Source organism: Cinclus cinclus, chromosome 13, assembly GCF_963662255.1.
Source record: "Cinclus cinclus chromosome 13, bCinCin1.1, whole genome shotgun sequence".
Taxonomy (NCBI): Eukaryota; Metazoa; Chordata; class Aves; order Passeriformes; family Cinclidae; genus Cinclus; species Cinclus cinclus.
This window is the reverse complement of record NC_085058.1, coordinates 5569608-5582183: the sequence shown is the minus strand read 5'-3', so window position 1 is coordinate 5582183 and position 12576 is coordinate 5569608. Positions and strand designations below refer to the sequence as shown.

Genomic DNA, 12576 nt, shown 5'->3' with positions numbered 1-12576 from the left:
ACCAAGATAAGACAAATAATTCATGTAACACATTAGCACAACATCTATGGCAAAAAAATTTAGTTGGAGATCATTGGAAACAATAGGGTGCTAAAGCAAATCAGAGGCAACTGTTTGAAACCACACCATGCACTAAAAGACATTTTATTACATTCCACAGCAAAGACAAGATCACAGAATAAGACCATATTAATTGTACAGAGGAAATAAGGAAGTAAATTCCCCTCCCCTCAGCAGACACTGTAGCTTCCCCCTCCACTCCAGTCCTTTTGCAAATGTTTGGGGTTTTTTTCCAGGCCATTCTCTAAATCAGTCATCTTTCTTTTGTACCCTTTCATTGCACTTCTTCCTTAAGTTCCACATCTTTCTTTTACTGTTCATTACCCAAACTACCCTGCTCCCCCTTTGGCTTCATTTACTTCCTTTCTGGGTTTGTTTTTACATCTTCTATTGCTGCCTTTTCAGAGCCAAGTTTGCTTCCAGTGTGTGTTCTGCTGTGTGCAGAGAAAAGCAATGCAAGAAAATATTTTCAGTATATTGGCATGAGTCCCCACGTCACCACTTGTGATCATTTTCTCTCAAATCCCTAAAGACATTCTGCTTTGAACCTCTGCTGTGGCAAAGAAAACAAAGGATACGTGGAAGAAATTCTGAGGAGATTTGACAATTGCAGAGACCTACAAGGCACTTCTACAGTATCTAAACTGGGCTGAAAACAACACAAAGGTGGACTTGGGAATGCTGAAAACCCAACACTGAGGCCAAATACAGCTTGCTAAATGGGAGCCTGTGGTTATCCATAAACCTAGCTGCTCTGCTAATCCTGGAAGCTTTTGTCCTTATCCTCTCTAAGGTGAATGTTGTATGGGGGAGCATTCTTCAGAGAACTGAAACCAAAGATTTTAGAGACAGACTGCCTTGAGCACTGCTGTGGAAAGTTAATGACTAGCTAGAATTTTGGAAGGATTTTGATTCTGTTTTAAAAAAAAAAAAATATCTTCCCTTGCTCTTTGGCACAGCCTTAAGATACTACACTGCATGTCACCTTAAAGCATCGCTAGGATACTGCTGATATGGCCTGGTAATTTCAGTGAGGTATTATTATCCAAAAAAATTAACAACTGAAATTTCTCTTGAACTAGAAATGTGTATCTCTAAAAGGAGGCAAAGTGGTATAGCATGATTTACTCAGAAAAAAAAAACAAAAACAAAACAGGAAAATAATTCAGTTATAATCAAACCATGTTAGAGGCAGCCAATATCAAGAGAGAGAAATGCCAGTAAGGCAGGCCACCTCAACAGTTAGCTTATTAAATTCTCTGAAGCTAAATCCCTACAATAAGTTCACCTTTCCCTTCATTTTTTCCATCACAAAACAAAAAAGATTTCTTGCTTGTTATAAGAATAGAGCTAAGATGTCAGTGTCAAATTAAAACCTTTAGTAAACTTAGGAAACACATTCCATATCTAGCAAAAACAAGTGCAACTCAGGTTCTGTACCTGAGGAAATTCTTGCTCATTTCCTAACAGCTGTTCTGAAGAAGGGATACAAATTCTCCTCCAGCAATAAAGCCACAGTATGATCCTGAAAGCAAAATTATAGCAGAGTAAAAACGCAACTGCCAAAATAATTACGACTGCTCACCCAGCCCTACCTACTGTGAAAACTACAGTTAATTCGTCCTTTATCCAGAGTCATTGTCATTGGTGCCAAACTTTCTAATTTCTCTTAAACTATTTCTCAGTGCAGTTCTTGATTACTTGCATCTCTCTCTTGATCTTTACTACACGTGCATGCCTGGTTTTACCCAACACTGAAGTACTATCACTGACATAACAGAATCATCCACGATGGTTAGTATTAAACACGCACAAACTCTCACATGATCCAGTCTTCTGTCACTAGAGCAGAACACTTCTAATAGCCAAGGGTGGCTTTCATACTGCCAATGTATGACTGACCTGAACTGATCTCTGGCAGATTCACGCTCATGAAAATCAGAGCGCTTCTTAAAAATACACTTAAACTCAGCAGAAAAATACAACCATTAAGAGTTGAAGTGGAAATGAAATCTCGAGAAAGAACTCAGTGGTTTGTTTTTTTGTAGTCTCTCAAAGTGTAAGGCCTGTCTGGCTACTGATGGATTGGCAAGGTTGCTAAGGGACTGAAAGTACATCACCACTATACATTGCTTTGTCCATTATTCCTCCAAGCATCAGTCCTGGAAAGAGTTACTTTTGTGCTCTAACTGATTTTCATGTATTATCTCAGAGGCACTCAGACTCCACAGAAGATGTCAACTGTTCAGAGTATACTTCATTAAAATTTTTAAAAGGCCTCTAACAACCCAGGCAGTAAAGGACCCTATCCTAACTTCTATAATGACAACACAAATGACTAAAAAACTCCTCTTGAAGATTACACAAATGAAGCAGGACGCAGAGAGAGGTTTTTGATATGCCCTAGTTTCCTTTGAGATTGGTTTAATATTATTTTATTTTTTAATATACACAGGATTTAGGAGATGCTTTGTGCTGACAGGGTTTTTTTTTAGTTCAAGTGAAGTATTAGCAAAAGCTGTACTTTAGCCTGTCTTATCAAATTTCAAGACTTCTTATAAAGAAATAGTTTAAACCTTACCTTTCTGCCCTTAGTTAAAAGATGTAATGCAGCAAAGGCCTCTGATTTACATTTGGTACAGACTTCAGCAAAGTCACCTATTAGTTCATAAAAAGGTATTCTTTCCCACACTTACATTTGAAGGGAAACTCTGAGGGGAAATCCTACTTTAAAGTATTCTCGTAATTCCACTACAGGAATAAAATAAACCCTATAATCACTATTTCACAAGTCTTGGCCTTGGTTTTATCCTTGACTGTATCTAACAGACCTTGCTTCAGTGCCAAAACAGTCAGGCCAAGCTCTAATACATAATTTAAATCTTCCCCATGGTGTCTACAGTTTTACATATATATATATTTATTTCAGAAGTGCATGGCATACACTTCTACATAACTATGGAAAACACTCCTCTCCCACAGGTAAGGAGCTGACAGTGCTATTGGATGTGCAGTCAACAGCACTTTGCTATATGGTCTACCTCTGGGCTTTGATTTTTGTTTTTCCTTCTGTCTTCTTCCAGCCATATTGTTGAAACCAGCTGCAGAGTTCTTGGCCATACAGTCCTCATTCTTCACACAAACCACCTCTTTGGAAGAGCATGCTATTTTTAAAGATAATTTATAAGTGTAATAAAATTAAAAAAAAAAAATTAAAAAGGGAGAGGGGCTTTTCTGTCCAACCTCCTTCTAGAAGTTATAATTTCCACTGCCTCTGCATATTAAATACTTTCAATACATTTGAACAGTTGCAGAACTAAAGCACACAGATATATTGCTAATTAATGCTATAAATACCCCACAGTCTGTAAGAAATGAAACATTTAAAAAGAACAGCAGCACCACAGTTTTTCATCCCATGATCACTACACCTGCCTCATTAATCTCCTGCACCCATGTGAAGTAAATATATAGTACAACTACAAACTAAAAATCAACAAAGCCTTTAAAAATGGTTTAATTTGATTCTACAAGGGAGGTTATCACAGTCCAACTCTGCTTCCCCATATTCTGCTGGCAATTTCTCTCAGCTCAGTTTCCACACTAACTTTGTTCTCCATCTTGCAATCTATCATGCTGTTATAATGCCAGCTCAAACACAGTGCAGCAATTTCTCAGAAGTTGCCAGCTTCATAGTGTGTTCCTTTAGAAGTGCACAGAAATTATCAGATTAAGTTACAAATGAATGACTTTGCAGTTGGTCATTATTACTAGGACATTTATGTACATTCAGTTGATCATGAATTTTGACTTCTGTTCCTTTGCAGATCTTCTGTTTATACTCTGTTCTGATAGATTACATGGGAAGTGAAATTGAAGACAACTGGAAAAGAGCTGGATTTTCCCCATAGCCATCAATATCCTCAAAAGACAAGACTTGACACCTACCTCCCCCACTCCCCACTGGCTGAGTGCCAAGAGATCCCCCAGAACCATTTTTAAAACCGCTGCAAATATGAGCATATTTCATGGATAGCAACTCACTATTTAAGGGATTCAACAGTAAAGAAATTTGCTTTACAAAAGCAAGACCTGCAACATCCCAGGCATCCCCCCTGGTTTATTTGGTTCACATACCAGCATGGCACCAAACAATTAATACATCCAGAAATACCTAATATCATTGATCATTCTGCAACTGGTGATCACAATAGGGATCTTCAATTATATCCCTGCTGGGGGTATAATTTTCAGGGAGGTATTTCAAACCAATTTCTTGACCATACACTGCCACTGAAAGTACCTAGTAATTTTCTACAGGAATAGAGCTGTTTGACCCAATTCCAATGCAGATAATTATATTATCTGTATCCAAAATCCCTCTGAGTGTTTCAATCAGGTATGGTATTCTTCACTTTCCGTTCTGATCTGCTTAGCATGGCTGAGCACCATTAAACAGCTGTCAGATTCCACACAAGAAATGGCTGGATTTCAGTAATAAGCAAAATGGTTCCCAATAGCATTTAAAACACCTGGGGATCCTTCCAAATGAACAGTGCAATGAGGCTAAACTATAAGATTCAACTGCTGGAAAATAAGCCCCACAATTTCTTCATGAAAATACACACCCCAACACACTTAGTCTCTGAAGAGCTCTGAAGAGTTGGTGCCAAGAATGAAACATACCTAGATGAGACTTCAGATAATGGTATGAAGAAAAATTCATAACCTTTACATTCAAGAAATTAGACAATTAACTCCTCATGAAACGCAGCCCAAGTTGTTCTCTTATTTCTATCAGCACAGACCATCTACAACAGATACGCTGAAGTGCTAAACTGTGAGTCATAGAACAGAGCTCACTGTTGGTTCACTGATCACAAAATAAAATACCAGGTTCTTCTTCATTTTCAGTCTAAGGAGGTTTTTATAGAAAACATTTAAAGAAGAAAGTGAGCTAGCTGATTATGAGCACAGACACTTAAAAGTGAAAAGGTTTCCAATAATCAGACAACAAAGCTGTAGAGGAGCCTCCTATTAGAACACTAGGACCAAAAAAAAAAAAAAAAATTAACAACCCTAAAAACCAAGTGTGATCTGTTTATGACATGAAATGTGCAACATGGATCTAATGACATTAGGGGATTCAGAATCTGCTCTGCAGGGCCCTCCTCTACATATCTAAGAATCTATGCAGGTAAGGATGTGTGACCTGTCTGCCAGCTGAGAGTATATATCAAATCAACAGCTCTGTAAAGTACATTTCCAGAAGTGATTATCAGGGCTACAAAGACAGCCTCAGCATAGGTGAAATACAAGATACTTGGAAAAAAAAGGGGTCAAAGGAAACAAGACAGCAGAAGTCTGCATATGAAGGATGCTTCCACACATTCAGAAGTTTCAACACTTTACCCATCAGAACCTCCTCTTCTGCCAAAGCCACAGAAATTTATCTCCACAGCAAGCTCAGGTCCATGTAAAAGTGGGACAGAGAAAAATAATTCAGTTTTTCTTGAGAAGCAAACACTGCTCCCCACTCCAGCATCCCACCCAAAGCCCCCAAAGGCCCTGGGATGACAGGTAGCCTCTTGCCAAAATATCTAGGATGGACAGACAGCTGAGGGGCTGAAAACTGCCTTGCAGCAGGGAATGGAAGGCCCTGAGTCAAGTGAATTGTTGCATTTTGACAGTGCCTGTGAAGTACCTGGGCCCAGCACTCCCCTTCCCCTGGCTTCTACAGCAGTGTGACAGCAGCTGTGGCTGCCACTGCAACCCCTTTGAGTGGCCACGAGAAGCACAGACTGTAAACAACCCCGAAGCTACACAGCACCCACACTTGCCAGTGCATTTAGATACACCCTGAATTCTATTTTTTTTTCATTTTTTAATGTCTGTTCCTATAATTGCCTGTTACTGAAAACATGCGCTTAAAAATATTTCAGTGAAGAATGGATCACCTATTCACAAATTAATTTCAAGAGTGATACAGATGTCACAGTAATTTAAACCAAGACTGGGATTTTTCTCCTTTTCACTGGGATAGCTCTCAGACTAAATCCAACAAAACTGACTGAGTCATTTGAGATTTTCTCCAACACATATTTTTGTAGCTTAAAAGCAAATATCAGAAGGGAAAAAAAGACAACCTCCCAAAGCTGAAACTGCCCTTTCCATTCAGATGCAGTGCTATGCCCAAAACTGAAATTGTCACACAGCCCATTAATCTCCATTACAAACTATGTTCTTTATTTAGCAAAATTACAGCATTTGGTTGAATGATAACAGTATTTACACTCTGGTTTATGAGCTCCTGAGATGTTTCTCAAGCAAATAAAATGAGAGAATAGGTTACAGTTTATTGAAATAAGAGAACTGCATTGTTCCTAGGAGAACAACACACTGCTGCTATTATTGCTCCTATGCTACAAACGTTTAAAACAACGCTGTACTTTAAAGGATTCAAAGCACACATCATCTACCAAAATAGGACTAAATCAGTGGTGCAAGCAGAATAGTCCTCAATGATGACAAAGGAAACCCAAAGAATCTACTGAAAGCATCCAAATTTACAAAATTCAAAGAGTCCTCCTGAAAACTACACGCAAAATTTTGTATTGTGGCTATGCTCTGTAGAATAGCCTAAATCCAGAAATGGATACAATCTAGGAAAAAAAAAAAATCTAAAGAAAAGAACACCACAAACCTAGTGTTGTCACTATTAATGATGTTACATCCCTACTTGTGAAGCATCATCCGAATTTTTAAAAAAGCAAAAAAGCAACATGCCACAATCTACCAGTAGAGACAGGATCAGGATAAATAGACGACATGATAAAAAAATTCCAAATGGTTCTGGAAAACAGCAAATACACTCAGAACCTCAATAGCAAGAAAAGGAGAACAAGTACCTACATAGCTGCAGTTTTCAATTATTAAATATTACGCATTATAAAAATACTTGCACATAGCATCATCCAATGATGTAAGAGCTGTCTTAAATACTTTTCAGCAAGACATCCCCTCTTGACTTACCTCTGAAACCAAGAGCTCAGTTCCAAACAAACTAAGCATTTTTAGCAGATTTAAAAGCTTTATATGTACTTTGTTTTGTAATATGACAGTAGTTCTTTACTAAAATAGTTTATTCAATTGCAACTGTTTCTAGGGGGAATAAGAGAATATTAAGCCTTAGACTGCAGCATGGGTAGAACTCCATGGAGGTCAAAGCCTGCAAAGTGAAATAAATGTCAATAAAAGCCACAGTCCAGGGCCTGAGCTGGAGAGGGAAGCATTCCTTCTACCAAGCATGGCAAACCACAAACCCTTGTTGCAGAACACACACACATAGACACACAGACTGAAATTCAACCTGCTGGTCAGTGACTGGTCTTCAGAAAATTTTAACAACTAGTGTCAGCAGTAAAAACATCCCTCTGGGGAAAAACCAGGCTTTTTATCCATTTCCTGCTTTTTCCAGTATGGTGACAATTTCCTAACAATTCATTTTTCTATCAGACTGCAGGGAATTTTTTGAAGCATGCAAGTATGCATGCATGCCCCCATATACTAAATATATCACATAACTCCCCATTTGAAAAGTGCTTTTGGTATCTCAGAATTTACATTTTCAAGTAAGTATTCTACATAAAACCAGCATAACCTCTTCAAAATAAAAACCAAGTTATGTAAGAATCTGGCGGTACAGACAGGTTTGTGTATCAAGCAATAAAGTGTTTTGAAAAGATAAATATTATAATAAATAAAGCTTCACTTAAGAATTTATTCTACAGCAAACTTTTCCCACTTCTCCATCAACAGTCCTCTCTTTAATTTTGTTTTCTTTATTCTTTATGTACACTGGTTATTATAAACCCAGACGTATCAAAGCAGCTTTGCAGTGTGTGCAGCTATGAAAATTAAGGATATGAAACAAATATTTGTAGCATTTGCCGAATAAAAGTAAGAATTTTTACAGTTAGACAGGTGTATAAATGTGTACATACACCTAAATATCTGTGTTTGCATCTATCCTCCACACAGCTCACATGAGAGTCCAGAGCTGCCGGCTTACAACACATGGCAGAATTGTGACCCAAACAAGTAAATTTTTAAACTCAATACACAGCTGAACATATGATCTTATAAGGTAACAGTTCTAAAAATAATTTCACCTATACTAGTCACATATTAAGGTCACATTGTTGCCATAAGATATAAAGGGCTCTATTTAAAAGCAAAAAAGGCAAGAAATCAAGTGCTATTTCAATAGCTAAAAAAAAAAAAAAATTAAAACCCACAAACCCACAAGTCTACAGGGACTCCTAACACCAAATCCATCAATCAAGTCCTGACTTCAAGGAAACCAAAATGTCATTGTCATGTTTTCCTGCGTGGTTCTGTATCTCCAACTTTTAACTATTAGAAAGACACAGTCATCTGGTGTGTATTGTATAGGTGAATTTACTGCAAATACACTAATTTATGCAGTATTAGCACAGAACGCCAGCTACAATTCTCTTACTGTTTGCACTCTAGGAGTAGACTTGTGTTTTCTGCCAACTCCATTACATCATCCGAAAAAACCCAAACACTTCCCCGCCCCCCCCCCCCCCCCCCAAAAATCCCTGCCACTCTCCTCTTCCTTCTCCCCTCTCCCTTCCCAAGCCCTTCCAAACCACACGCCAATTACTGCCGCGAGCTTTATTTCGCTTTACGGTCCGCACAGCCCCAGCGCGCAGGGCTTTGGCCATTGTGTTGCCGGGGATGCCTCCATCACTGACCTTCGCTTTCCCACTCAGACTGTTACATAACGCAGTGCCTGCCTGCGTGCGGCGACTGGGAGCCCGGGCGAGCGGCGGCGTGTGCCCGGAGTGCCTGGCTGCTGCTCCTTCCCCTTCCCCAGCGAGGCCCGGGAGAGGAAGGACATGTGGGTCAGGAGGTTAGCAGTACCACAGCCTAAACAATTCGGGACCGCCAAGAAAACACCCTCGCCGCCGGAGCTGCCCAGGCTTCCCGGCACCCCCCTCTCCTTTTCGCATCCATACAGAAGCGACAGCCGAGTGTTACATAATTTATGGGATCCCAAAGTTGCCCCCCTCCCCAAACGCGGCGTAGCCGGCTGCCGGCTCCCTCCCGCCGGCCCCGCTCCCCGGCAGCACCATCTGCCTGCGCCGCCGAAGCGCCGAGCCGGAGAGCCGGGAGGAGGGGGCGTTGTGTAACACCCACGAACTACGGCCGGCTCCGCAAACATCCAGAAAACTCCTCGACAAATTAAGGAAATTTTCTCCAGTGTTTCTGATTAACCTCGTTACATAAGGCGCTTGCATTCCAAATCCACTCTCGCAAGCTCTAAATATACCCCGCGCAGCCGAACGCTCCCTGCGCACACGCCCGTGGCCACCCGGCCTCCTCCGGCCGAGCCCGCTCCTCCTCGCCTCGGCATCCGCCGAACGGATCCCCGCTCGCAAACCGTCTCTAATTAAATGTTTCGGCGTGTGACATCTCGATGGCTTTTACTGTACGCGGATTCCCTGAGTGGGAAGCTGCCTGGGAAGGGGGGGTGTGGCCAAAAGGGGAAAAATACTGTAAAACACAAGCCAACACATGATCAGCCATATTCCAATCTACAACTCAAACCCCCTCCGTCCGAGGAGAGACGGTCTCCTCATCGCCGGCGGCCGGGCATCGCTGCCCCAGCCCCGCCGGCTACCGCCGAGGGGGCTGCTCTCCCGCCGGGCACGTACTTCTCTCCGCCTGTCATTTCTTCCAATGCACAGCGTTATTTAATTCATTTTTACCCATCACCGAGGGATTTTACCGAGCGAAGCCTCTCTAGCGCGCTCCCCCTCTTGTAGAGGCAACGCTTCATAAATTATTTACAAGTAATTAAAGCCGCAGCCTCCTCCCTCTCGCACGTCTCCGCAAACTCCGGCGGCGTTTGAAGCTGGGCCCCTGTCCGTGCCGCGGCGGGAGCAGCCGGCCCGCACGGCCCCGCACCGCTCCGCCCGGCAGCGCGCAGCTCTCTCGCCGCCGGCGCGGCTCGGGCGCTAGCGCGGCTGACGCCAAACTTCAACCGCCCTGAGCTGACCCGCACGACTCCGAGACGCAACCTGAGGCAGGAGGGCTTTGACAGCTGGCGGCAGAAAAGGGGGGCTCGTTTGTCTGCAGCGGTTTATTCGGGGGCCGACGCGGAGCAGCAAGAGAATCCTTGGGCGCGCGGAGACCTTCTGCGAAGTTGTGCACCTTCAACAACAGCAGCTACAAGATCATCCACTCCGCGATGAAATAATTTTTAAGATACACTTAAATGAATTAAGGGAAAACAGCGCACAACAGAGTGAATAAGTCACCCGCAGACCGCAAATCTCCTGTTTAATCACAGATCCCCCATTCACAACAAGCCACAGCACACCAGTTGAGAAACTGTCAAAAGGAGACAGACGAGGGGGAGAAAAAAGGGGGGGAGGAAGGACACTGCCGCTTTAAAAGTTTGTTCCCTTGAATCCCAATACTCCCGCTGTTGCTTTATATATTTATAAAATTATGTAATTTCAGGGGCACAGTACCCATCCGGATACCTCAGACAATAAACGAGACAGACAAGAAAGCACCAAACACCGCTCAATATTTTCATTGCGTTTGTCCCTCCTCCTGCAGCAATTAAAAGAAGCTATAAAAGTTTGCAAGGTTTTTGCAGGGTGTAGAAACCCGGCTTCTTCGCGTGCGCGGCTTCAACAAGCACGAGCAATAAACCAGGGGATTAAATTGCTGCATTTCCCCCTTCTCTCTTACCCCCCTCTTCCTATTCCCACCCACCCCCCGATCCCACTCCCCCGGCCCCCTCCCCCTTCCCCAAGTCTCCCTACCTCTGCTGCTGCTGGAGTAGCTCTGCCTGCGGACGGGAGCCGGCGCATCGCTTTTCCGGGCAGGCTCCAGGTTCACCGGGGTGTCCCTGGCGCCGGCGGCCGCCTCGGAGACGCTGCTGCCCGGCTCACTGGCTGCTGGATCGGGGGCTGCCGGAGCCGACTCCATGTTTTTCCCAATGTAGATCGCTTGGAGATGGCGAGCTCCTACACTCCCTCTATCTTCTGTTTCCAGCGCAACTCTATGGTAGGAAAGCAGAAGGGAGAGAGCGAGCGTGATCCAGATGGGATGTGAGCTTGCCTGGCTGTGACCACAAGCAGCGCTAGCGAGAGCTGCACACCCCCCCGCCCCCGCACCCCCCGCGCTCCGCCGCCAGCCCCGCGCCCCACGCCCGGCACCGCCGCCCTCCGGCGCGGCCTCGGCCCGGCTGAGCGACCCGTGCCCGCCGAGGAAGCCCGCGGCTCCGGGAGGAGCGACGGCCGCGGGATCCCTGCGGCCCCCGAGCGGGGCCGGGGCCGGGGCCACAGAAGGTGCTGCCATTGCCCAGGGCGGGCTGGGAGCCAGCCCGACCTCCGCCCGGGCCGGCACCGACGGCTCGGCGCGATGGTGGGACCCGGCCAACACGGCCCGCGCGCCCGCGAGGAGCTCCCCTCTGCAGCCGCGGTACCAGCGGGAAGAGCTTCCACGCAGGGCCGTCTTCCCTCCCCCATGGCTGTTTCAGCTGAAGCCGCATCAGGAGATGCCAGCTGTATTAAGCGTCTCAAGACCCACATGTTTAGCAGCCACGCAACCGGAAAAGGCAACATTTCAGACAGTACCTGTCTTTCAATGATGTGCGCTTTGACATAGAACAAAAGGTGACTAGAAAGGTGCCAGAAAACCTCCAGATCTGGTCTGACTTCTGCAAGCACCCTTGTGCAGTTCACGGTCGCAGCAATGGTCAATTCCTTGTCCACTACCTGATGTTAAAATCCAGTAACAGCTGCCACAAACACACCCCAGAGAGCACATCACCCCTGTACGACAGAGGCCGTGTTTCATGAAGCCCTACTGCCTCCTGCACAGAAGGTGCTAAAGCTGCCTGCTTTGACTGCTCTGACTAGAAGCGTATCCCGACTAGACCAAATCATGGTATTTTTACTGAAAGCAGTTCGAGCTTTTTCCAAAAGGCACTGGATCATGTGCAAGCAGCTGATGTGCCACCTTCTGCCAACCAGGACTGCTGCTACAGCTTTCAACACTGCTGGTGCTGGTGGTACCTGACGAAACTTCTAGGTAAACCCTGGGCAATTCCACATTCTGCAGTATAAGCACCAGTGCTGCACCGCTCTCCCACAAATGGTGTCTGCTCAAACAGCTGTGAAACGTACCATGAGTCCCACTTTGCCTCTGGCACCTGTCCACAAATTGGATTACATCTTGCACTGCTGATAGTTGTTCTGGTGGAAGGGTAGAATCTTGGGTGAGTTGATTAGGAAGTCCTGAAGTTCCAACTACCCGTGTCTAGAAGACAAACACCACAATAGTTGACTATCTGTTGTCTGCTTCCATCTGAGAGGAATGGACAACAGTTGCAAAAGACAGAGAAACATCAAAGAATTATTCTGCATTCACTTTCAGAGCATGAATAGATTTGAGGTGGTCAGAGCTGGG

General features: G+C 44.2%; 1 protein-coding gene across 3 annotated transcripts in view; it reads right to left on the bottom strand.

Moving 5' to 3' along the window:
- RORA (RAR related orphan receptor A) overlaps positions 1–11091 on the bottom strand; it is a 357182-nt gene extending 346091 nt beyond the window's left edge. For 2 of the 3 annotated variants that reach the window (XM_062501320.1, XM_062501322.1), the window contains exon 1: positions 10926–11091. In XM_062501320.1, the coding sequence (XP_062357304.1) occupies positions 10926–11091 (166 nt within the window). The remainder of the gene's footprint in view (positions 1–10925) is intronic. The other variant, XM_062501321.1, reaches the window with a different exon arrangement.
- Between the last annotated feature and the right edge of the window lie 1485 nt (positions 11092–12576).